Source organism: Danio aesculapii, chromosome 4 (genome assembly GCF_903798145.1).
Source record: "Danio aesculapii chromosome 4, fDanAes4.1, whole genome shotgun sequence".
NCBI classification, from domain to species: domain Eukaryota; kingdom Metazoa; phylum Chordata; class Actinopteri; order Cypriniformes; family Danionidae; genus Danio; species Danio aesculapii.
In genome coordinates this window covers 30,391,005-30,416,999 of record NC_079438.1, presented here as the reverse complement: position 1 = coordinate 30,416,999, position 25,995 = coordinate 30,391,005, and the positions used below count along the sequence as shown (strand labels likewise).

General features: G+C 39.1%; 1 protein-coding gene across 1 annotated transcript in view; it reads left to right on the top strand.

The window, feature by feature from the left end:
• Window positions 1–24,807, top strand: part of LOC130222861 (NACHT, LRR and PYD domains-containing protein 12-like) — a 66,992-nt gene extending 42,185 nt beyond the window's left edge. Inside the window, 3 exon segments of the mRNA XM_056455428.1 lie at window positions 10,804–10,977; window positions 23,080–23,126; window positions 23,211–24,807. Of these exon segments, the coding sequence (XP_056311403.1) occupies window positions 10,804–10,977; window positions 23,080–23,126; window positions 23,211–23,737 (748 nt within the window). The 3' untranslated portion in view covers window positions 23,738–24,807.
• Window positions 24,808–25,995: the final 1,188 nt, after the last annotated feature.

Below are 25,995 nucleotides of genomic sequence, written 5' to 3'. Positions count from 1 at the left end.
TGGGGACTCGGTGTTATGAGGAGCTGAGGGGCTGAGCATCCAGCTGTGGTGGAGTAGGATAAGGGTGTGGAAAAGGCATAAGGCATGCTTGGGGTGGTAAGAGAAGACAGGGAAATTTGTGGACTAAGGTGGTGGTTGGGGGATTTAAGGAGTTTATGAAGAGACTAGAGGTGGCTTGGGAGGGGCTGTAGAGGGGAGAAAGGGATATGGGGGGGGGGGACTCCTGCGGGAGTTAGAGCTCTGGGAGACCCCTGCGGGAGTCGGAGCTTCTTGTGGAGGTAAGGAGAGTTAGAAGCGGAAAAGGGGACACATCTGGACGTGTGCAAGTACGAATGTACTCAATGTCCAAATGAGTACCCAGGCATGGACACATATGCACGCACGCACGCACGCACACGTATAAACACATACACATGCGTACGCGCGTATATGTGCACAGAAAACAAACCTGCACGCGCACACCCACATGTGCACGCACGCACGCACGCAGCCACAAGCAAACATGAACTTACACAAATGCATATAACTATTTATCTATGGATAGCTCCTGCAGGAGTCTGGGCTGTTGTGACGAAGAGCTTTGAGGGGGTTGAGAAATGGACAGTAACTTGCTGGGGGGGGTGGGGGGGGGGGGGGGGGGGGTTCGCGGCTCTAATTTGACTCCTGCGGGAGTCAGAGCCGGGGAGGCAGACATGGGGAGAGGAAATGATGCTCTTGCTAAAGAAGTTATAGGAGGAGATGGGGGGGGGCATGGGGGGGGATTCAGGTTTGCCTAGAACTTTAGGGAGGGAGTGTGGGGAGCAGAAAACCAGCTGTAAGTAACACTAATATGCTATACAAGTATATATAATAAACAACTACACAAAAAAAAAAGATACTAATGCAGCGGGAGCCCACAACGCTGATAAGGGGAAAGAAAAGTGGAGAGCTGTTAAAGTAACAAGGTTACTAAGCAAAATACATAATACCATAAACATGAAATGCTAATGAACTACTATGCAGAATAAACACAATGCCGAAACTGATGAAAAACTATACAAAATAAATAAACTGATGCAGAGGAAGCACTCAACACTGGCAGGGGAAATAGGAAGGTGAGGGCGATAGGTGAGGCTCTTGCGAGAGCCAAAGCTCGTATTGACTCCTGCGGGAGTCAGAGCTTAGGGTGATGCTAAGGTGGAGGAAGGATGTTAGATGAGTGTCAAAGGTAAGGAGTAAAGGCTGGGAGAAAACCGCAAAAGCACTCAATGCTGGCAAGGGAAAAGGTGCTGGAAGTAACATGATTATGCAGAAATACACAATATTATACGCAAAACACTAAAATGGACTAATATGCAGAATAACACAATGTAGATATTTGTTTAATGACTATATGGAAAACAAATAAACTGGTACAGTGGAAGCACTCCACACTGGAATGGGAAAAGAAAGAGGAAGGTAGCTGGAACACAGATATACTATACAATTATGCAAATGATCCAATACAAGACATGAAAAGATAATAGTAAACTACTGTGCAGAATAAATGAATTAAATCAGCAGAGGCACACAATGCTGGTAGGAAAAATAAAAGGGGGAAGAGCAGCTGCAAGTAACAAATATCCTATACAAATACAGAATATACAAACTATGCACTAAGACACTAAAGCAGCGGGAGCACACAACGCTGGCAGGGGGAAATAACAGGGGAGAGCTGTTGGAGGAAACGCGATTACTATGCAAAATACAGAATATAATAACATAAATGCTAATGAACTATGATGTAGGATAAACAATGTAAATACTGGTGAATTACTATACAGAATAATTAAACTGATGCAGCGGAAGCACTCAATTCTGGCAGTGGAAACAGGAAGGTGATAGGTGAGGCTCCTGTGAGAGCCGAAGCTCGTGTAGACTCCTGTGGGAGTCTGAGCTTAGGGTGATGCTTAGATGGAGCAAGGAGGTTGGATGAGAGATGAAGGCAAGGGATAAAGAGCTTGGAGGGAACAACAGAAGCACTGGATGCTGACAGAGGGAAAAGAAAGGAGAGGGTGAAAGGTGAGACTCTTCCCAGAGCCAAATCTTGTGTTGACTCCTGCAGAAGTCTGAGCTTAGGGTGATGCTAAAATGGAGCAAGGAGGTTAGATGAGTCAAAGGCAAGGGGTAAAGAGCTGGGAGTGAAACAGTGGAAGTACTCAATGTTGGCAGGGGGAATGGAAAGGTGAGGGTGATAGGTGAGGCTCTTGCGAGAGCCAAAGCTCTTGTTGATCCCTGCGGGAGTCTGAGCTTAGGGTGATGCAGATGGAGCAAGGATATTAGGAGAGTCAAAGGCGAGGGGTAAAGAGCTAGGAGAGAACAGCGGAAGCACTCAACGCTGGCAGGGGGAACAGAAAGGAGAGGGTGAAAGTGAGGTTCTTGCAAGAGCCAAAGCTCGTGTTGACCCTTGTGGGAGTCTGGGCTTAGGATAATGCTGATGGAGCAAGGAGGTTACATGAGAGTCAAAGGCAAAAGGTACAGAGCTAGGAGGGAACAGTGGAATTACTCAATGCTGGCAGGGGGAACAGAAAGGTGAGGTTGATAGGTGAGGCTCTGCAAGAGCTGAAGCTCATATTTACTACTGCGGGAGTCTGAGCTGTAGAGGGGGTTGCTAGGAATGGACAGTTAGATGGTTTGGCTAGAGTATAAAAGGGTGGCCGAGATGGCTGAGAGGTTTAATAGAACCGACTGGGGTTGTTATAGATGAAAAGACTGAGGCGAATGCAGGATTTGAAAAGCTTCAGAGGACCAACGACCGAGGCTCTGGATCTGATGTTGGGAAAGCCTGTTAATGGCTGCTGTGGTGGCATGCCAGTTCTGAATGAATGGCTGGAAAAGGAATCCTGAGAGGCGGAGGACTTTGAGGTGTTTCTGGAACAAGAGACATGATACTGGACGATTAGCGTCGTCAGTAAAAAAGGGGGTCTAGGGGGGTTGTTTCTTGAGATTCCCTTAAGTGTAGGTATGTTAGAAGGGTTTGGAGGGCATGGGTGAGGGCAGGGATGTTAAAGATGTAAATGAAATGTTCTGTCGAATTGATCTATCTTACTTTGCAGGATGAAGAAACCCTTTCTTTCCTCATCAAGCAAAATTAGATCTGCTATAGTGGGTTGGAGTGAGGGGTTGAGTTGAATTTGTTCCATGCTGTGATGTGATGGAAGGGTTCTGAGGGCTACTACTTGGAGGATAATCAATATGGGGTTTGGTGGAGGTTATAAAGGGTGTGGCTTAAGGTAATGTCACTTCTGGAAAGGGAGGGACAGGCGTTGGGTTGGAATCCACTTCTGGAGCCAATGACCAGAATTTCTGGAAAGAAAATGAGAAAGAGTCAGTGATTTGGTTTTTGCAACCTGCAAGTGTTCAGCAGACATGATACATTGTTCTTTGGCCGATGTCCAAATAATTTGAAGAATTTGTGTCCTTAAAATGATTTTAAATATTTTAGTTATGCGAGTCTTGCTTTCTAAAGATATATGAAATGTTTAGTTTTGTTGGAGAGTAGTTATTTTGCAAGGCTTCCTCTTAAAGCATGCTATGTACATTACCACAGGTGGACCGCTATGAGAGCGGTGAGAGTTTGGCTTCATTGCAGTGGCTGAAGTCTCGGGGAGAGCAGGGCTCTGGTTGCAGTTGTAGAAGTTTGTTGGCTATTTCGATATTGATATGCTGAAAAGTGCAATGCTGTAAAAACTTCTTTAGAGCTGAAGCTTTTTAGCAGCCGGAAGCTTTCTTCCAAACAAAGATAAAGTGGACTGAAAACTGTGGTTATTTATAGTAGCTTATGGCTCATATGATTGGATGATACTGATTAGCTTAATACGTGACCGGCTGTGATAAATCATAAGCATGTGATCCTCTCGAAATTAGTTTATGAATAAACCGCACTTAATTCATGTTATTTGGGATTTTTGGGGCATTTCTAAAATGAGCTGTTTTGGGGCACTCACTTCAAATCAAAACAACAAAGAACTGAAATGTCGTAATTTCAAACAAAATCCTGCCAAATTGAAGTTCTTTTTGAGTTTCTGTGGTCAGATTGAAACAGCTCCCCCAAAAGTTTGCTTTGGCTCCTAAACACCTTTAAGCTGCCATTGGTCTGTGGTGATTACACAATAGGTGGGTGTGTTCCGGAGCTCCGCCTTCTTTGAATTGCAATTCCTCCCTTTAATTCACTTCTTAATCCATGGTTGGCCGACAGGAGAACAACATCAACACTAGTCACCTGATACACTAGAAGGTCAGGTAGCAGAGCCAGTACAGAAGCTTCCGCACCTGTATGATCACTCCTGGAGGGGTTCACATACTGGCACAAAAGCCCATTTCAGAATGCGTCTTTTCTATGAAAGTACATACACTGGTGGAGCCATTCAGTGTCTGGCTGCACTAAAATATAACACGGTGTAAATACGTGGTGGTGCTTCTCGTGGAGGAGGCTGTTTGCCATCGGATGAAACTGTGGTGGCTCTTTTAATCTGGCTGTGGAAGCAGGGTATTGGCAAACGAACTCCATTCCACTCACATTTATTCGATCTTGTTTATCTTATAAATAATTAATCAACAAAAATGCTTCAAAATGAAGAGACAAATTATATAAAATGAAATATTTTGCAAAAACAAGAATCTTCCAACAAAAATGTATGAAGCTGTCAAAATTGTGACAATGCCTTTATTTTTATTTTATTTGGTGTACTGCCATGGTGTGTTTACCATGATTTGATGACGTTCACAACTAGCAAGTTGAAGAATAAATACAAAACTAATATTTAAACTAAATAAAAGTGCATTTTCAAAAAATGGCTTCAACACTGTTCCTCTCTCAGCCGTCATCATCACAGTGTTGTGCAGCGTGACACATTCACCGCCTCTTTTTGCCCTCAGACAAAGAATGAAACATAACTTTGTTTGAAGTAATCCAGGGCCTTCACTCACTCACTCACTCAATATCCGTTAGCTTTTTCCCGCATTTATCAGGGGTCACCACAGCAGAATTACCCTGGTACATTTTATATGGAAGACTCCCTTCCAGCTGCAACCCAGCACTGACAGTACAACCTTCAGTGCTGGGAAACACCCACACACAGAAGAAAATAATAAATGAATGAGAATCTGTGCATGTTTATGGTAACTGTCAATAAGTGTCATTAGCTCAGTTATGTCATTTCAAATGCAAATCTTTGCTTTATGACAACTTTACAACAACAAATACATCATGACGTGTGTGTAATGGTAATGACAACTTGACATTACCAAGCAAACATAACTTCAGGAATCTGCCATAAGCATGATTGTCTAGTGGACATTATAATTGTATCATGAATTTTATAATAGCGTCATTATAATGTAATTAAATGTAATTAAACATTCCTAATGCTATTATACATTTATTTGACAGCATACTGACAATTTTAATGTGAAATTTTAATGATAAATTCAGTTTGTTCCACTAAAAGAAATTATCATTAAAAAGTTCATGACACAATTCTAATGGCCTCATGACAACCATGTTTATGACAGATTTATGAAGTTGGCTTGGCAATGTCAAGTTAAACAACACAGACATCTCAAACAATGTCATCTCTGCATTTATAATGGCATAACTGAGCTAATGAGACTTAATGACAATTGTCTTAAGCATTCATAACATCTCATCCATAGGCATGACATATCACAACATGATTAAAAAGGTGTCATGACAGTCTTATGATCCCCTTCAAGTAAAGTGTTTCCACTTTTCCTTTTGTGACTGAAACTAGAGCAAATTTCAGCTTCTGCACAGGTGACTGTGTGTTAGTGACGTCTATGGAACAAAATCAATGCCAAAAGTATTGAATTAAAAAGCTTGTTGAATAGCACAAACTGAAAAAAATAATACACCGTATTAACAAGTTCTTGCATTTTAATGACTTGAATTGCAGGGTTTGTATATTTAGGTCCTGAAATTTAACATAGCTGTTTATTTAAGTTGTGAATAGTTCAACTAAAAATATTTCAAACATGTTTTCGTACTTATAAATTCAATAAATCATTTTCAATTTCCAGGATTCACTTACAAAATATTCAATACCCTTTAAAAATACGTTGTATAATATTCAAAAGGTAATTTTCAGTTCATTTTATTTCAGTTCAAATATTCGCTTCCATAAATTCAGTGGCTCAAATTCGACTGTTAAAATTCAACATTACATCCGGGAACTGCAGGAAAAGCAATAGATTGCAGATTGAAGATCGACAGCTGCTTTTCCACCAGCAGGTGGAGATGGAATAATTTAAGATTTTTTACCCAGTAAATAGACGAGAAAAAAGCTAATAAAGGCACAAAAGTAGCATTTAATATTAATATCAGTGTCTTGGACATTATAAGTAATAAAATGAGTATGAGTAAAATAAGTAAATGATCTTTGGTCATTTATATTTGCCCTTATGTAACAGAAGCCAGTTGGTGATCGCGTAAACCTCACTCCTCGGATTCAGCGACAGATGTTGTTCTGCAGTGCCATTCACAGACTCTTAAATGGGCAGGTGCTCATTTATGCTACTTGGTAGGGATGTGACGGTCGCGGAAATTAGCTAAGTGGGGGTGGTGATGGTCGCGTGATTCTCGCTAAGTGTGTGTGTATGGGGGGGGGGGGTGTTAATAGGTATGATTAATATAATAATGGAAACACTCTTGTGTTATCATGCTTGGCCAAATGTCACGACTTTCACTTTTCACATTCATAACTATGCACAGGCCCAGATATCATCTGAAACTTCAGAGGTGTTCCCATCAAATATTGGCAGCCATCCAGCATCTCTCAACCAGTATTTGACGTGCGGTCCTGGTTCTGACCGGCCACCAGAGCTCACGGGCACTCGTTTGCGTTTGCCGCGTACAAGCCGCACAGGTATAAAAAAACGCCAAATATTTCATTCATTCATCAATTCATTCATTCTCCTTCGGCTTAGTCTATATTTTAGAGGTCGCCAATCATTTTAAATAATAAAGTAAAAAAAAAAAAAATATATATATATATATATATATTTATATATATATATATATATATATATATATATATATATATATATATATATATATATTTTTTTTTTTTTTTTTTTTTTTTTTTCGTTCATAATATAAAAATAAAGGCGTGCAGTAAGCCTAGGCTACTACATAACAATAAAAACAATTAATCTGGACAAACTAAAGACACCATGGCAGAACCCCAAAAATTAGAAAAATGAAAGGCAGGCAGAGTGTTAAAAAGAAATACTAATTTAGAACCACGGATGACTTATTCAAGCGCAGTAGCCTAAATAAATCTTATAAAATAATAAGAATAATAACAATAATAATAATAAAATAATAACAACAACAATAATAATTTAAATAATGAAACTATAGCCTACCCCAATCCTGAAAAAAAGCTGCGTTTAAACAGCACAAACACTTCTAATAACCCCTTAATGCTTATGTCATATATTAGACGGTTCTGTATTAATAACTGAAGACGCTCCTTTAATGCATTTGCTCGCTATGTTAAATTATTTTAAATTACACGTCCCATCCATACCCAACCTTAAATCGTACCTGAACACTGTCTTTATCTAACACTATCTGTCCAACAGTTGCAAGTAAACTGTTTTGTGTGACATTCTCATAAAATCTCTCTGGTTTTGAATTTTGTATTATTTTATTTCCTTTCCTGTTTCTCTTACGTTTATATTCTTTAGCAGCCAGTCAATATTATACTTTACATCTATGGAAGAATTAGTTAATAAAGATAGAGAATGTAACATCATATTCATCAAAAGGCGGTTTATGTGCATTAGAGATGCGCGGTTGGCGGTTTCAGCCGCGGACTCCGCGGATAATATTTATAATATAATAATATAATAATATTTTAATTAAATTCGGGCGGGTGGCGGGCGGTTGTACCAATCAAATAAAAAAAATATGTATAAATTGTTAAATATGATCTGACCATACCTACATCCAAAAAATCGAGCACACTTTGAAATAGTCAAATTTTCATCAGGTAGTAATATGTCTAGTCGAGTCTATGAGCAACAAGTGCTGTGAGCTGTGGGCTCGTCTGAATCCTGACACTGTAGATGCTATTTTATTCCTGCATAGTGCCAAGAAAATTCAAACTAGACCTAAGGTCAGGCATATTAAACCAATTAGCATATGTTATCTAGACTACACATAGCCCATGTTTAATATAAACTTTTGAGTTCGGTCAGCTGATAATTTTACGTTCATATTGGTTTAGCCTGTTCTATTCTAGACTTGTTGTGTATTAGTTATTTAGCCTCGCTTTTACGTTCTGAGGCTTAAGGTTATTTTGCCAGAATTTCTTTGTCGCAAGCGTAGTATTTCATTATGCTTCAAGTTTGTGGGGATGATCGTAAGTTCATAGGTTATTGGGGCATAGACTTGTCATACAGGCAATTTAGCCTGGTCAGACTTCATGTTCGCTCAAAGAGGGATGGTGTATATATATATATATATATATATATATATATATATATATATATATATATATATTTGTTAATTGAATTTCGAATTGTGGGGGTGACTGAGCCTATAAGACTTAACTACGATATGACGTTTTTATTTATTTATTTTTTTTCAAATGTTTGCCAAAGCATGCGACTATAGCCTATGCCTACATTAAGATATTTATTTTAATATTTTTATACTGCCTGTTGTTTCTTTTGGCATATAAAATAGGCATTGTCTGATAGAGATATCAATAGAGGTTCATCTGTGTCGCAGAATTGGTGTTGTTTCCGATTTCTACAAGCTCAATAACTTCCACAGCAAAAAAATAAATAAAAAATAAATAAAAAAATAGTCGAAAAACTGTGCCCATTAATTAGATGTGCAAGACAAGTAGATGAGTTTTTGGGGTTGCTATGGACAACTACAAATGTGAACATTATTAGGCTATAATGTAAATGACTTATTATTCTATCTATTTGCTAAAAAATAAAGTGAAATAGGCATTTAGTAGTAGGCTAAATAGCAGCATGTTGAAATGATGTGTCAAAATGCGTTTTCTATTAGGCTATATAAAAAAATGTACAGTACAGTGTGTTTAATTTAGACTATTTATTTTTGTCCCTGTGCGCCGATCGAAGATGGAGTTCACTGCTGATATTCGTGTTGGATATTCTGAGAGCTTTATAGGGTGCTTCTCATTTCTTATTTGTGCATCCTCGTTTCCTTTCCTTGCTTTCTTTCCTCGTGTCTTAGCTCCACCCCTCCGGGATGCGAGGGAAGGACGCAAGGAAAAGACTCGAGGACCAAAGACACGTCCTTGTATCGTTTAGCATCACTTCAAAGCGTCGTCAATTAATGCTGGATTTGGCTTGCACGTTTGGATTAACTACATGTCTACATTAAAGTCATTCTCTATTCTCTAATAATCAATAAAGAAACATTCATTTAATAATAAAAATGAATAAGCCATTCAAATAAAGAGCCCAATCAGCAGATGGCGGGCGGGTGCGGTTTTAAAAATTGGTCAGAAATATTGGTGCGGATGGATGGCGGACGGATGATGAGTTTTGTGATGCGGTTGCGGATGAAATAAAAGCCCATCCGCGCATCTCTAATGTGCATGTAACGGTACTGGTCCGAGCAGGGCGCGAGCTGGCGATACCGGTATGGGAGACAAATGCTGTGAGGAGATTAAAGATAGTACAGTCTAGATCAGATATGTTGCCAGCCGGAAGTGCGATATGCACATTAATAAAGTAGCATTTTTTTATGAAACTGTGTAACAATAATTAATATTTTTACAGTACTTAGATGGTTGGGTTTAGGGTTGGGGAGGGAGTAGTTAAAAAATACAATTTATTGGGAAATTTAACAGATAACATAAATAATACTCTGTACAACAACTGTTTTTACGGTACTGTGATGGTTGGGTTTAGGGTTGGGGTGGAGGTAGACGTTAATAAAATACAATAAATGGGAAATTTTATAAATAATAGAAATAATTGTCATTAACTTCCGGCTGCAAACGTATCCGATCTAGCAACAGGCTAAATATTGCAGAACAACATCTGTCGCTGAATCCGAGGAGTGAGGTTTACGTGATCACCAACTGGCTTCTGTTACATAAGGGCAAATATAAATGACCAAAAGATCATTTACTTATTTTACTCATACTCATTTTATTACTTATAATGTCCAAGACACTGATATTAACATTAAATGCTACTTTTGTGCCTTTATTAGCTTTTTTCGCGTCTATTTACTGGGTAAAAAAATCTTAAATTATTCCATCTCCACCTGCTGGTGGAAAAGCAGCTGTCGATCTTCAATCTGCAATCTATTGCTTTTCCTGCAGTTCCCGGATGTAATGTTGAATTTTAACAGTCGAATTTGAGCCACTGAATTTATGGAAGCGAATATTTGAACTGAAATAAAATGAACTGAAAATTACCTTTTGAATATTTTACATCGTATTTTTAAATGGTATTGAATATTTTGTAAGTGAATCCTGGAAATTGAAAATGAATTATTGAATTTATAAGTACGAAAACATGTTTGAAATATTTTTAGTTGAACTATTCACAGCTTAAATAAACAGCTATGTTAAATTTCAGGACTTAAAAATACAAACCCTGCAATTCAAGTCATTAAAATGCAAGAACTTGTTAATACGGTGTATTATTTTTTTCAGTTTGTGTTATCAACAAGCTTTTTAATTCAATACTTTTGGCATTGATTTTGTTCCATAGACGTCTGTCTGTCAAACCAAAGTAATGTAAACTGTTTGTGTGTGTTTGTAGGTTGTCTGGCTGTATGGTGACAGAGGAAGGCTGTGGTTTTCTGTCTTCAGCTCTGAGTTCAAACCCCTCACACCTGAGAGAGCTGGATCTGAGCTACAATCATCCAGGAGATTCAGGAGTCAAGCTGCTCTCTGAAAAACTTGAGGATCCAAACTACACACTGGACAAACTCAAGTATGTGGAGCATATACATGGTTTTGTTTTGGTGATTTCTGCGTAGAGACAGATAGGGAATAATCTGGTGTATATTTATAGATTCTGGAGACGGTTTTAGAGTTTAAGCCTGTTGTACAGTTGGGTCGTTTTCATCCACTCTGGGGTGATTTTGAGTCTTAGTTTGACTTTCTCTCTGTTTCAGCTAGCGGAATGATTTTTGGTGATAAATCTTATTTTGACACACATTTTGAGAAAATGCTTTAAAAATAAAGAAAAACTCAACAATACACTCTGGGGAAATTAACTATCCTTTAATTGTGTTCAAGATGAAAACATTCACTAAATTAAACTGCTGTAAACTGCTTTTTTGTGTAAATCTGTTAATCAACCTCAGTCCAGATCTACTGAAGAGTTTTTAGAAAATTACAGAGTTTTAACTCTTTAATTGCCAAATTCATAAATGATGTCACTGATTTGGTGAAAAAGACACACAAAGTGACATTTTCAGTATAAATAGTAATTGTGGACTGGATTTATTTATTCTTTTATTATACCTTTTATAACTGGCTTTAATGCATTGTTGGTTTTGTGCAGCATCAGATCCCCCCCCCCCCCCCCCAATTTTCTGTTGGTGGCTGTTTTTTTCCCCATTCACTTCTATTATGATCACTTTTATTTTCCTGATAATCTACTCACTCCCTTGTCATCCAAGATGAAAATGAATTCAGAGTATAGCTGCAGCTTCAGCAAATACATGATCTCCCTTGTGCTTCAGTCTTACTGTACACTGAAAACCCTAATAAGTTGACTGAACAAAATTAATTGAGCAAACTCGTTGCCTCAATTTAATTGAGTAACGGAGTCTCCAAATTTTATTTAAGTTTATTTAACTTGCCGGTTGGGTAGATTATACTTAAATTGTTCAGTTCAGTGTGTGTGTGTGTCTGTGTGTGTAATTATATACTATGAAAAACATGTTTAAAAGAAAAATAAGTAGCCATTTATTCCCATTATGGTGAATAATGATACATGAAGCCTTGTTTTCGGATTTAAAAAAAAAGACCTTGCACACTGTTAAAAACAGTCCGTTAAATTTACGGAATAATACCAGCAGCTGTGGTTGCCAGGATTTTCTGTAAAAAAAAAAACGGAAGTTTTATAGAACTGTTTAAATTTACGGAAAATAACCATATTTCATCAACTGATACAATGTTCAGTTCACAAAAATTTAGCTTATTACACAAAAAAAATGTAATGTCATTAAATGCATTAATGTGTGTTTATAATTAGCAAACAGATTTATACTGCATTAGTAACTACAGTTACCTTGCAGAGGGTTGAACACTCAGACAGTGATGAAATTGTAACGAGGGAGCTGAGGCGGTGTTAGAATCCATGTGCAGAAGTTTATTTAAGGGGTTAGGCAGAGACATCAACGAGTGAACAAGCAGAGAGTCGGCAACATATAAGCAATCCAATCCAAACAACAAACACAGGGGCAAATCCAGGCAACGTAGTATAAGAGCAGGCAGAAGTTCAGTAACACAACAATCAGTCCAAAACAGATCAAAAGGGCAAAGACAGAGAACGTACGTGATCAAGGCAGGCAGGGTCATACACAGGATAGCAGTCATGAAAGTCACTAAGGAACAACGCTTGGTAAGGCAGGATAAACTGGCAATACTTTGCAAGGAAGCATGGCCTGAGCACTCATTGAAATACTGCACAAACAGGAAGTAGCTGCAAAGGGAGTGGAGCTGAGTCAGTAGTCGGGCGAGGGCTCCCTCTGCTGGCGTGGCGTTACAGAAATTAATGAGATAATTAAGTGTCTAATTAAAGGAGGATTGAGAATTATTGATGAATAACTGTTAACAAGCAGAATCACTTAAGGAAATAAAACACAACAAAACACAGCCAAAACCAAAGATGAAATCAACTGAAAATAAAACTCTAAATAAAATAATAATTAATAAAAATAAAACAAATTACACAATAAAAAATATTATTTCTCAAGATCTCAGCAGAGATCATTAAACAACCCTACAAACATCAGGAGCTTCACTTATCATTGACCTTTGACTTTATTTCTGTCATGTGAACAAAAGCTCTTAATGAAATTTTTGTTCTTCATTTGAAGTCACCATGATGGAGACCAGTGTCTGCTTTAGTCGGGCTTTTCAACTTCTTGTTTTAAAACTAGTTTTATTTTGGTTGCTATAATTAATTGTGCCATCCACGCTATTTGTATAGCATGAAAAGTCAAAAGAAAACATGAGAGTAAGTCTGATGAGATTAACTTTGACATCAAAGCCCCCCTCACCTGCTTGTTTTCTCATTCAATATCATAGTGGTTATGTGTGAGAAATTAATAACACACATGAATGAAACCAGCAATCACTGATTGTTTAATAAGCCTATATTCACCATTCACAATGAGAATGTTTGAACTATGGCAGAACTTAAAAACACACAGAAATCAACAATTAGTCTTTGAATCTCAATAATGGTGACAAAAATAAAAAAAATCTAATAAAAATCAAACCAGAACAATACAAAACAATTACTGAAATATTACCCCCAAAAGAACAAGATAAAATAAAGACAGAGAAAAAAATTGTAAGAACTTTGAGCTGTAAAATGTATTCGTGCTGCAATGCATGCTGGGAGTTTTGTACTTTGCTGGCACCCAGCATGCATTGCGGCATGAGTGAATTATTCAGCTTTTTTTGTTTTAGCAACCATGGTTGAGGTTCATACCCTGATTCTTGATGTCTGTGTGTCTTAATGTGCTGCTGGAGCTCTCAAGGTTTTGTGCATGAAATTCTAATTATTATTTTTTATTATTTCCTTCCTCATTGTTTGTTGACCCTTCATGTAAGGTATTGTCCAAAAACAGCATTCATATAAATTTGCACTTCTTTTTCATGACCTAACTTATAAAAATATTATGTTATTTATAATTATTCATTCATTCATTCATTTTCTTAAATTCGCTGTCTCTTTCTACCTCATTTGTGAAGTCATCCTTGCCATTCTCATAGTAATCTTAATAAACTAGCTTACATACTGCGTGTGATAATCTTGGTTGAAAAAGCCATGCTACGTATGAAACGAAAGTAACGAGCCTGATTTATAAATGTAAGGAGCAGAAAGTACAAATATTTGTGTAATAATGTAAGAAGTAAAAGTAAAAAGTTGTCATAAAAATGATTCAAGAGTTCACACTTAGCTGATGATTGGTAATAAGCTAGTTTGGCATGCTGTCCTGAGCCTTGAGCTCAGAGTCGGAAACAAGAGGGGGCAGTGGGGACTCCTGCAGGAAGGGGCCTGGGCTGGAGACTCCTGCGGGAGTCGTGCTCAGGAGTAACTCCTGCGGGAGTCAGAGCTGGTAAATGAGGGCCTATGCAGAAGGAAAATAGAGAAGCAAGAGGCATTCTTGATGTGAGGCCACAGTGCTAGCCCAATGCTGCCCTATAGAGGAAAAAGAGGAGGAGAGGGGGTGGAAGGGGAGATTCTTCTAGATGAAGATGACTAAAGGTAAGATGCTTTGGCTATTTATACTGAGTTAGGAATCATCTAATTGGTGGCTCGTACATTAGCTTGACTCGGGGCCAGCCGTGTCAATCATAAGCACGTGATCCTCTCGAAATCAGTTTACAAATAAACTTCACTTTAAGAATTCACACTTAGCTGATGATTGGTAATAAGCAAGTCTGGCATGCTGTCCTGGGAGAGAGCCCAGAGCTCATGAGATCCTTGAACCTGGGGCTCCCGTTTGCAGGGCGAGAGGGGATTTTAACCTCAGTTAGATCTCAAGAACCCTCAAGATGCCAGGGAGGGCTTGGGATGACTCCTACGGCAGTCGAGCTCGGGAGACTCCTGCAGGAGTCAGAGCTGGGGAGTGATGGCCTAAGCGGAAGTAAGATATAGAGCCTGAGCTAGGGAAAGTAGCGGCGGCATTCGTCGCTAAAAAGAAAAAGGGAGGGGGTGGAGAGACTTGACGCTTGGAGGAAGCAGAGCACTCGACGCCGCAGGGCAGAGGGAAAAGTGGGGCGGAGAGACTTGACGCTCGGAGGGAGCGAATCACCCAACACCGGAAGGAAGGGGAAGGGCAGAGAGACTCGACGGTAGAAGGAAGCGGAGCACTCGATGCTAGAAAGAAGAAAGGAAACAATTAGCAGAGAGAGACTCAACGCTTGAAGAAAGCGCAGCACTCGACGCTGAGAGGCAAAAATAAAAGTGGGGCGGAGAGACTCGATGTTAAGAGGGAGCGGAGCACTCAACGCTGGAACAGAAAGGGGGGGGGGGGGGGCGAAGAGACTCAAACGTTTGGAGGGAGCAGAGCACTCGACACCAGAAACAGGGGGACAGTGGTTGACTCCTGCGGGAGTCAAAGCTTGGGATAACTCCTGCGTCAGAGCTGCAGGGGCCAGGATCCTGTAAGAGTAGGGAAAAAAGTGGTGACTCTAGTGGTGACTCTTGCAGTAGGAGTGAATGGTGAAGGGGTGGCTGGAGTGGGCATGGCTCCAGCGGGAGTCAGCACTTGGTGTCACTCCTGCGGGGTTAGAGAAGCAGAGTAGTGCATGCAAGGAAAAAGCTAGAAGGAAAAGGGGAGAGTATGCAGAGTTTGTTCGCTTTGGAGCGAGGAGCGTGGCAGAGTAGTGCTTTGCTAAGGGAGAAGCAGAGTCGAGAGTCGTGCTGAGGGGACAGGGAGGGAGGACCATGGTTAATGTTCAGCTTTAGGAGGAAGGAGAGAAGAGGAGGTGGCCGGGGCATGCTGATTCCTTTGGCTACCCATGGGTAAATGGCGGCTGGTGAGGGTCTGTTGGACAATTTTGAGGTAGTTATGACTGAGGCTGATGGCTGAGTCTGATGCCTAATGGCCATGGGTCTGGATTGCTGAGAGAGCCTCATGGGCTGCAGAGATAGCTGCTCAGATTCTAGATGAATGGCTGAAAATGGGGTTTGGGGGAAACCTGAAAGGCGGAGGACGACCTTTAGAAGCTTTTAGAATCGGTATCATGTTGTGAGATAATTATCATCATCTGCGTAAAGGCCTGTGGCGGTTGGAAGTTTCAGTCATCCCAGAGCACCAGAGGATAGGTAAAAGTAGGATATTCTTGTAGCGTGGAGATTAAAAATGAATGGGGTGATAGAGGGAAAAACGGTAGAAAGGTGCTTTAAAAATGTGTGAAGGTCTGTGGAAGCGTTCCACGCTGTGGAATATGATCAGAGGGGTGATGGAGGTTTCACAGAGGTAGTAGTTAGGTGGTTTGCAGCCATGTCAGTCCTCAATAGGGAGGGGCAGTGTGCGACTTCACTTCTAGGGCCAGCTGCCAGAGTTTCTTTATAAACGTAATGAGTTGTCAAGGTGTCTTGATTTAGGTCCTTAAATCGATCTCCCTTTGTATTACATCACATGCAATGCTTATAGGATGTATAGATCAGCCACGAATGCTCAGAATAACATAATAGGGTCCTGGATTTGATTGATTGTTGAAGAGGAGAGGGTGATAGGGTTATTGTAAGCAGACTCTGCAGGCAGTGCGGATGGGGGTGTGGCTTCTTTGAGAAAATCGAGCAGCAACCAATCGCTGTAACAATGGCTGTATGTTCAGTCTGTAGTTTCAGCCGACGGTAATATTCCAGTGAAGGTAATTCTGACTTGTCGATTTCATAGAGTCCCTATTGTGGTATAGATTAAATAATAACCCGACTCTTCACCATAACCTTTCAATCCAGATGGATGGAGCAACCATCACTGCATCCAAAATGGTAAAAAGCCTTGGAGTTACGATTGATGACCAACTGAACTTCTCTGACCACATTTCTAGAACTGCCCGATCTTGCAGATTCGCACTCTACAACATCAGAAAGGTCCGACCCTTCCTATCTGAACATACAGCTCAACTCATTGTTCAAGCTCTTGTCCTCTCCAAACTGGACTATTGCAACTCTCTGCTAGCCGGGCTACCAGCTAGTTCTATCAAACCTCTTCAGCTGCTTCAGAACGCAGCAGCACGAGTGGTCTTTGATGAACCCAAAAGAGCACATGTCACTCCGCTACTCACCCGTTTGCACTGGCTTCCAGTTGCTGCCCGCATCAAATTCAAAGCTCTGATGTTTGCTTACAAAGTGACCTCTAGCTGTGCTCCTTCGTATCTGCTCTCACTTCTGCAGATATATGTGCCCTCCAGAAACTTGCGTTCTGTGAATGAACGTCGCCTCGTTGTTCCATCCCAAAGAGGGAAGAAATCACTTTCCCGAACTCTCACATTCAATCTGCCCAGTTGGTGGAATGAACTCCCTAACTACATCAGAACAGCCGAGTCACTTGCTGTCTTCAAGAAACGACTAAAAACGCAACTGTTTAGTCTCCACTTTTCCTCCTAATCTGCAATTGCCTCTCTGGCTATACCACTAACTGTGCCCTCTTTCTCTCTCTCTCTCTCTCTCTCTCTCTCTAAAAAAAAAAAAAAAAAAAAAAAAAAAAATTTCTACTAATGTTTTGCTTCTTAGACTTTTGCACGCCTGAAACTTGTCTATAGCGCTTGTTCACTGCTGCTCTTATAGTTGTGTAAATTGCTTCCTTGTCCTCATTTGTAAGTCGCTTTGGATAAAAGCGTCTGCTAAATGACTAAATGTAAATGTAAATGTAATACATGTGGTAATAATAACTAGAACCTAAAGTTCTTCACGGACTTTGATGTTGGCTTGACAGAGCCAGCGTGACTGGGTTGTTAACTGGCAAGCCTCATTTACGTGTTGATTAAATCGAATGCTTAGTGTTTCTAACATGTGATTAGCATTAAGCTGGTCATCATGTAGCTAATCACTGTTGCCAACTGTAGCATACGAGAAATCCCATTGCTAGCATGGGTCAAACAAGCCAATGCCCAGCTGTTCTGATGCTGAAGTAGAACAGTCCATAAATGGTAACTAGGTAAGTCCGTTTGTTGCTATGGATCTGATTGACAGGTTCTTGTGTGAAATAAATCAACCCAGATGTCTCTACGACAGTAAAAAAAAAAAAAAAAAAAAAGGACTTGGACTTGCCATATTATCATAGGAAATATGATGCCTAGATTATCTATTTGACGACCGAATGTGTGATCAGTATTCAAAGCTATAGCGACAAATCACAACAAGGACAGCTTTCTGTCAATTAACTTAAAATAGCATGACAGAATGTTGGTTTCTCATGCCATCAAAATGATTATGTATCAGAAATACAAGTATCGCTGACTAATCGAATAGCAAATAACTATTGGGATATATAAATGCTGTAAAATATATAACAGCATATAATATCTAATGATGATTTATTTTAGTTAAGTGCATACATACAAATGGGGCTTGCCATACGGAATGAATTTGGGTAAACCTGGCTTGCCATAATGAACTGATAGCTGGAAAAATCCTGTATTGTCAAACAGACATACTCATTTGTATAGGTTGAAAAGACTGATGCATATTGTATACTTAAAATAAAACATCAGGCAGTGAATTAGTTTACAAAGAATTCAGATCTAATGTGGTGGTTTCTAATGGAAAAAGTTCACCGGAAGAGCAGTAGGATGTCTTAAATTAAAAATCTGAGTGCGTGGGACAAGGAAGGCTTTGGCATGATGTACTGAGTAATTGTTTAAGTCTGTATAATTGTTAATAACGGCTTACATTTGTCCGTATATGACTGCTTTGACACTATGGTAAGTGCTGTCAGCTATGGGAATAATCTACATGCAGCGTATCAATCGTCATTTGATTGTTTTGTCTGCTTTGTAACGCCACAGTAGAACATGACTGAATAAAGCGAGAACAGTGCGCGTGATTAATAATACACATGATCTTTACCTGGTAATGCCAGTAGTGTGAGAAGACAGTAGTGTGAGAACAGGCTGAATAGTCCAAAGGTGTACGTGCCATAAGCGGAGCATTATTGACCACTGTATCTAAATGCACTGTGGATTACAGCTAGTGCTGGGCGCTTGATCAGTCTGAACCAGTGACTGCTGGATCCGAGGCGCTGCCTGGAGACTTGCGCGGTCTGATAGAGGCTCGCCCCCGGTGTTGGGAGAATCAGCAGTGTTACGTGAAGGCCAGCGGCCCTGTGTTAAAGTCACAGACTTGTTGGTGTGTTCTGCTGAGTGGTAGTGCACTGGATGTCGGGTAGGGGAAGCGAGAGGAGCCGTGTAGTAAGGGTGTTATATTTGGTGATTTCTACTTGAATGTTACAGCGATTGGGTATTCTTCAAGACGAAGATGACTAAAGGTAAGATGCTTTGGTTATTTATACTGAGTGTCTGATTGGTGGTCCGTACATTAGCTTGACTCTGGGCCAGCTGTGTCAATCATAAGCACTTGACCCTCTCGAAATTAGTTTATAAATAAAATTCACATAGTTGGATTAAAGTACCAATACCAGAAAAATCTACTTAAGTACAGTAACAAAGTATTTGTACTTCGTTACTTCCCATATCTGCTCATTTGTGGTCATTCACTCTGTCTAGTGGACTAATCTAATTGACTAATTTAGGGACTAGTGAATTAGGGTGTGTGGTGAGGTTTCAGACACTCTGCCTACTTTCTCGAAAACAAAGGTTAGATCTGTTACAGTTATTTTTCGTATATTGTACAGAAATAAGTTGTTAATCATTTACTGTAGATTGTACAGACTTTTCCTGTTAAAATCAGACATTTTACAGTGCACTAAAAGATTGCAAATATTAGAATTTTACAGCAAAGACTACATTAAAAACTACCTTTGTTTTTAAAGGATTAATTGTGATTTTGAGCTTGCTATACTTAAAATCTTAAAGAGCGCACAGTTTACCTCTTTTTTAAGATTTAATATTAATATTATGGTTCTTCTGAGTGTGCCAGTTTAGGTTCAGTTTAAAACACAATTCAGATTTTTTTATTATAATGTGTTAAAAAGTGTCAATGTGTTGGGGGCTTGTCCACAGTTAGCTGTTTTATGGGTGTGTTGCTTCACATGTAAATTCGTTTCGGCTTCCCGTCAACGTAACAAGGGGCGGGGCCATGAGCTCACCCGTTCTGTGTTTGCAACAGAGTCTGACAGGCAGACAGAGAAGGAGCAGGAGTGAGAGGTTTAGCAATCAGTCGTACATGTACGACTCAGACACAGACCAAGCAGAGAGTACAAATTCAGATGTGTCTTTGTACAGTTTTACAGCCAACTGTGTGCTAGTTTCAAATGCAGAGCTTGTACACAGAAACTAATAACCACGCACACTGAATTAACTTTGACTGAGGCACCGGATGTGCCGCTTGAAGCCGCGACGCGGCACACCAGACACTCTCTGTGGCGTGGCAGAAACATGAAGTGTCCCGAATCGTCGCGCCACGCATTTTTGAATTCTAAACATAGGTTTCTATCAGGGTACACACAACAGCAATTCAAGTCTGCAGCGGTCCGCGGCATCCAGCCGTCGACTTGAGTGTATCCTGAAATAAACCTAGGTTTAGAATTCTAAAACGCATGCTAGTTAAGATCACAGGGAGCTTCTGGGATCGCGAGAAATACAAACGGCTAAAATATAAGGTAGACTCAATGAGAAGTACACATGTTTGCAAACCTACCTAAAGATACAACCAATAACTCCGATTAGAGCGATAATGTGGAGAATATTGCTCTTGTGTTGAGCCCAATGAGCCTTGCATCTAAAAATAGAGCTAGCCTGTTCCTTTCGTGATATCGCTTCGACTCACGCTGAAAATGGCGGACGTGAATCAACAAACTGAGCATATGATGACGCGCCTGTCAATCAATATTGGTGGGCGGGGGGACCGCACTCCTACGTAAAGTTGCCGTCGGTTTGAAAACCGCTTCAATTGGTCCACTGTTTTTTATGTTGTTAAATTGAAAAAAAAAGCACTGGGTGTGCTTATATCACCCCAATATGACAGTCTATACACCATACATGCACATATGTCTGTCCAAACAGCTTGAAAAGTAGATTTTTTACCATAGGTGCCTTTTAAGTTTATGCGTTTTCATTGTATATAAGTTAAATTAACTCATATTTTTAGGTGACAGGACCAAAATGCTAAATTTCAAGAAATGTTCTGTCAACTTTACTTGTTTAAGTAAAGACAACATTTGGGTTTTCAGCAGGGCCGGAGTGGGACTCCTTTTTAGCCTTGGAGTTTCAAGCCTTAGACCGGCCCACCTCAGTTCACTGACTATAATAAAATAATGTCATTTCCAATTCAGTTTCAAATGACACTATCACGTCTTTTTCAAGGAAACAGCTGCTTTAGAACTTTAAATGTTTTTCATAAATATGAGAACATTAAAGAGTAGCTAAATCTCCAACTCTATTCTTTAAAACATCACAATGTCCTTTCCTATATCTGAATATTCAGTTCAATTCACCTTTGTTTGTATAGTGTTTACAATGTAGATTGTGTCAAAGCAGCTTCACATAAATTATCATAGTAAATTGGAACAGTGTAGTTCAGTTTGTAGTGTTTAATTTCAGTTCAGTTTAGGGAAAGGGAAAAAAAACTTCACTAAAAATGGCGAAATATATTCTGTGCTAAATTCTCCAGTCCTAAGATATCCAGTCCTTTGTAAAATATTTACACCTACATAAGTAACCCAAACAGTATTATATGTCTTAACACTAAAAAGATATACAAATTATTTAAGTGAGGTTCGAACACGGGTCGGCTGCGTTGTAATGCAACGTGCTGACCACTGGATCACATTGGCGCTGTGTGTCTGGAATAAAAAATAAGTATTGTACTGTCACTGTTTATTCTCCCCTTTTTTGGTTTCTGATCAGGTTATGTCAGATTTATTAATGTAGTGAATCATCTAATTTTTATTGAGCAAGTGTAATATTCATTAATATTAATGATTTTAATATTTTTTTTCACCATGGTGCCGCTGTTGATTTAATTTGTTAATTAATCATTTACTAACTCATTCTGGATGATCATAAAAACACCAACTACTCTTAAATACAAATGGTTTGTAAATAATGCAATACTTAGTTTAGTCATGAAAAATTTATCAGTCACAAATTATGAAAGTACAATGATTAAGCAGATTATAGATGTATATTTCTGCAGAGAATTTTTGTTAAAAATCTGTGGATTTATGCGGGATGATTTTGGGAGTATCATAACTAAAAAAAAGGATAAATTTATATCTTTTATTTAATGTTTACAATGCAAATCCAATTAGATCCACTTTATTTAATAAACAAAGCAAGACTCTCATGTAAGACATCGACTAAAACACAGAAAATATGATTTTACAAATGTTTTGTAAATAAATCATATGAATATTTTCATAATACTAAATAATATTAGTGAAACTAATTAAAAAAATGAATAAATATAAACTTACACACATTTACACAAGTAAATAAACAGAATCAATGATGGGCTAAAAATTTGCAGAAATCTGTGTGGTCAGATTCCGTGTGGGTCTACTTATAAGTCAAGAACACAGCATTTGTAGCTGCAGTTATAAACTGCTTACCAACGTTTATTAATGTAGAGTTAATGATTAATAAATAATGAAATAACTATATGCTAATGCTTAATAAATAATGAATTCACTATATGCTAATGCTTAATAAATGGTTGATAGTGTGCAGTTATTCTAAATAGTTGCTGAATAACGTATTTCTAGAGAATTACAGTGAATGGTTAGAGGCCAGAGTGGTTTACAACAGGTAAGAAGGCTACTATAGCTCTAACTATTCGCTATATAAAGCAGAAATAGGCAACAGCTCTTGTCATAAGCACACAGGGGGCGCAGCTGCACATTTACAGAGGGGTGTGCGGGTTCAAGTGTTGGGTTCAGGTATTGTTTCTTCATCAACATGTCGCAGCTCTGAACACAACTGAACCAGGATGAAGAAGGAGAATATAATCACACTGAACATGTCAAGACTCAAGGAAGCCCATCTCACCCCACTGACAAAGAGATGTGTGTGTGTGTGTCTGTGTGAAAAAGAACAATTCTGTGTGTGTGTGTGTGTGTGCGCGTGTGTGTGTGAAAAAGAAATCTTCTGTGTGCGTGTGTGTGAGTTAAACTGATGTTTGTTTACTGACTGAATGTCAACCTGTGTGTGTTTACAGTCTGGATCATGGAGGAGAGACAAGGATTACAGCAGGACTATGCAAATGTACGAACACACACACACACACACACACACACACACACACACACACACAGCTGTGGTTATAAATGTGTGTGTTCTTGTGTTCAGATGTCTGTTTCCTCACACTGGATCCAAACACAGCACACGCTCATCTCATTCTGTCTGAGGAGAACAGAGAGGTGAAGGGAGTGTTAGAGAAACAGCCGTATCCTGATCATCCAGACAGATTTGATGATCATCCTCAGGTGTTGTGCAGAGAGAGTGTGTGTGGACGCTGTTACTGGGAGATTGACTGGAGTGGAGATGATGTTGTGGATATATCAGTGTCATATAAAAGCATCAGCAGGAAGGGAAAAGGTGATGAGTGTGTGTTTGGACATAATGAGCAGTCCTGGAGTTTGATCTGTGATGCCTCCAGTTTCACATTCAGACACAATTGCACACGCACTCGTCTCCCAGTAAAGCTACTCGGCAGGAAAATAGGAGTGTTTGTGGATCACAGTGCAGGAACTCTGATCTTCTACAACATCTATGAAGACACAATGAGCCTCATCCACTCAGTCCAGACCACATTCACTGAGCCGCTCTGTGCTGGGTTTGGTGTTTATCTTGGATCATCAGTGAAACTGTGCTGAAGACTGACGGGAGATTTACCCAGAATCCTCTGCAGGCGCAGTCAGCAGCAGTGTGTGTGTGTGTGTGTGCGCGCACATGTGTTCACTAGTGTTTGTGTGTAAGAGAGAGAGAGAGAGTGAGAGTGTGTGTGTCTGTGTTTGTGTGTGTGTTTGTAGATTGTCCGGCTGTATGGTGACAGAGGAAGGCTGTGGTTTTCTGTCTTCAGCTCTGAGTTCAAACCCTTCACACCTGATGGAGCTGGATCTGAACTACAATCATCCAAGAGATTCAGGAGTCAAGCTGCTCTCTGAGTAACTGGAAGATCCAAACTACACACTGGACAAACTCAAGTATGTGAAGCATTTACATGGTTTTGTTTTGGTGATTTCTGCATAGAGACAGATAGCGAATAATCTGGTGTATATTTCTAGATTCTGGACACGGTTTTAGAGTTTAACCCTGTTGTACTGTTGGGTCGTTTTCATCCACTCTGGGGTGATTTTGAGTCTTAGTTTGACTTTCTGTGTTTCAGCTAGCGGAAGGATTTTTTTGTGATAAATCAAATTTTGACGCACAATTTGAGAAAGTGCTTTGAACATAAAAAGAGCCTTAACAATACACTCTGGGCAAATTTACTACCCTTTCATTGGAGATGAAAACATTCACTAAATTAAACTGCTGTAAAAATGTATTCTGAAGTCCTTCTGTTGATGGTATATGTAGATCACGTTATGTGCATCTTTGTGTGACACAAAGACACTGTGTACACTGTCTTTGTGGAAAAAATACAGTAAAATATATTCGGTACCGTGTGTTTTGTATAAAAACAATGTTCTGAAATATTTTACTATGCATTTATGTAGGCCCATGTACTGTCTGTAGTAAGTGTAACACTGAACAAAAAAAGTCATGATGACTGGAGAAGAAGTGGTCATCGTGTTTTACATTAAGCACATCAGTGATCAACTGGTTCTTATAAATGTATATTCATGTGATGGTTTGTGTGTCATTTGAAAACAAAATACCATTTTGAGAAGAAATCACATTGTTTTGAATGTAAAGTTTCATTTTGCAGGAGAATTAAAGGGTTTTGCCCAATGTGTGTGTGTTTTTTGATTTGTGTGTAGAGTTCTGACAATATGAGACATCCTTTCAGAAAATGCGTGTAAACAATTGGGAAAAACTGCTGTGTATCGTGCTTCATATGGAGTTTCATTTGCACGTGTGTTTTTCATGCAGGGATGAGAGCTTTCCGGTGTTATAGTGTGTACTCACTGCAGAGCATGTGAGCGGAGCGGGAATATTACCCATCTGATCTTGTATCTGTGCAAGCAGGTAGTTATGGAGTTCAAGTATTGTTTCAAGGAAGTTGCCAAACTTTACACGTGAAAAATAAAAGTTAAAATTGAACAGGCAGAAGAAAGTGAGAGGGAATGCGGAGAGACAGTGAGAGTAAGCAAAGATTCGTTCTGGAATCTAAAGCGCCACGTTGCCAGACAGCACAGCCATCTGCTACGTAAACATGGTGAAACAAAAGATGAGCTATAGGTACATAACATAAATGAATAGCTAGATAAAAAAAGATAGGGGTTTATATATTCTGTTAGGCTGATGACATGCAGACAAAATCATGGAATGAATTTAGAATAGTTCTCTTTTAGCTCTACATATTATGACTTCGAATTAAAAAAAAAAAAAAAAATTGAATCTAGTCAATTTGAATTTCGTATGTGTTCATTTGTTTAGGCTTAAATACCATGAATTTATTTGTAGGCCTAAGTAAATTATTTCATTTCATGGTTTTAGTCCTAATCGAGGAACAAATAATTAGATGATTTTTATATTTAAATTATTAAAGTATAACCTTAATTAAAACAAGGATAGATGTTAATAAGATGTGGTTGTGGAAGCGAATTTGTAATTCGAATTATGCTCAGAGCTCTGTAGTTTAAAATAGGCTGTCAGTTAAACTATAGTTTAAGATAACACAAACTGTCTAAATAAATAGGCTATAAAATATACAGTTGCTTAGGCCTATTAAAATATTATTTAAAAAAATGTATTAAATGTAGATGTAGCCTATTTCAACAGTAAAATATAATAATATCATGTATAAATGTGTTCCTTACAGAAAAAACTGCGACTGGTCAAAGAGAGATGAGAATTTTTTCCCTCTCCAGCATCCTAGCTCTTCGTTTTCTGTGTCTAATGCAAGAAAAAAAGAATTAGACAAAGTGTTTTTTAAAATACCTAGACTATGAACCACTGACAAAAGGTG